This window comes from Condylura cristata, unplaced genomic scaffold (genome assembly GCF_000260355.1).
Source record: "Condylura cristata isolate star-nosed mole 26May11 unplaced genomic scaffold, ConCri1.0 scaffold00021, whole genome shotgun sequence".
In the NCBI taxonomy this organism is placed as follows: domain Eukaryota; kingdom Metazoa; phylum Chordata; class Mammalia; order Eulipotyphla; family Talpidae; genus Condylura; species Condylura cristata.
The window spans coordinates 1,814,643-1,816,104 of NW_004567122.1; the positions used below are offsets into that span (position 1 = coordinate 1,814,643).

General features: G+C 40.8%; 1 protein-coding gene across 1 annotated transcript in view; it reads left to right on the plus strand.

Annotated features, from left to right (window-relative positions):
• The window catches only part of GSTCD (glutathione S-transferase, C-terminal domain containing), a 65,417-nt gene that overhangs the window by 47,944 nt on the left and 16,011 nt on the right, over nucleotides 1-1,462 (plus strand). The window contains exon 6 of the mRNA XM_012727729.1: nucleotides 787-915. Within this exon, the coding sequence (XP_012583183.1) occupies nucleotides 787-915 (129 nt within the window). The remainder of the gene's footprint in view (nucleotides 1-786; nucleotides 916-1,462) is intronic.

Genomic DNA, 1,462 nt, shown 5'->3' on the forward strand with positions numbered 1-1,462 from the left:
GGAGAGCGATGACCTTGGCCTGGATTGCAGTTGGTTTCCTAGTTGGCTCTCCTGCCTCTTTCTTGCCCACACCAGCCCCTGCAATAAATTGCATACATACCTTTTGTCACCACACATGATCTGTTCCCTGTTAACCTCTCTGGCCTCATGTTCACCCTCTGCACCCTGTCCCCCATCCCTCCAGCAACCTCACACACAGTGTGTCCCAGATCTACTAATTACCTCTTCTTCAGACACATGTTGGGCCTTCAAAGGTGTTTCTCTGCTTGAAATGCTTCCTTATTTCCCCAGCTAATTTCTGTTCATGTTTTAGGCATTCATTAGCACGTTGCTTTTCCATAGACACGTTCTTGCGTTAGCCAGTCTAACTTCTGGTATTATAGTTGCCTATTTCCTTGACATCACTAGACAGTCATGTATCACTGACAACAGGCCCCTGCTGAGAAAGCCATCATTAGGTGACTGCCCAACCGTCACAGTGCGTAGTTCCAGAGACCTGGCGTTGCCCACTAGCGTGCCGAGGCTTGGGGCATGGCTTGCCGAGAGTACCAGCAGTTAAGCAGCTTTTTTCATGAATGGAAGCATCTTAACACCTGATTGTGCTGTGAGTTTCAAGAATTCAGGACCTTGTTCATTTTTGTGCCACATAGTCCAGCAGTGTTCCTGGAACAGGAAGGATCAATATAATATGTTCTGTGTTACTAAAGCTAGGAAATATAGCAACAGTTTGCCCTAATGTCTGAGTGATGTTACTGAATATACTGTTGTTTCCTTGGGGAAATCTAGGTTACATTGATAGAAAACAAGGAATTGTCATTAATTCGTGCTAAGAAGAGGAGTGATGAACTAGGCTTAAACAACATTTGGTTCATTCAAGCAAATATGGAGTACTTCACAGGGATGTTTAATATTGGGGTAAGTAACCAAGCAATTTCGAGTCCTTTAATTAGCTAAGTGAGAAAAAGTGTATGTCTAGAGTAAGCAGAGAAGTTTATGTCTTTTAAACAAAGAGATGTGTGCTTTTGCTTTGTGTTCTCTATAAAGTCGGGCATATCTGCATGTGATAGGGATGTCATGTGGATAATGAGTGTCATGGACATCACCCATGGCATGGCAGAGATAACATCTGTGCTTCTACCACGTGAGCATTTTCTCCTTCACTGCCTATGTAACATGTAGCAAGTGCCGAAAAATAGTTATTAATTGAAAGAATGGATTCTACTTAAGATGATTTCCCTTGTTTTAGTCTACATTTTTAAAAGATAACTAAAAGAAGAAAAAAAGCCAATAGCAAAAAAAAATGGCATCTGAGCAGCCTATAAATACTGGAATCGCATTGAGAAAATATTTTCTTTGGTTAGGATTTTCATTTACAAGTACACTTAGCCGCCAAGAGACAGGAAATCTATTGAATATATGTCTAAAACCTTCAGATCAAATTGTTACCATTTGATATTATTAA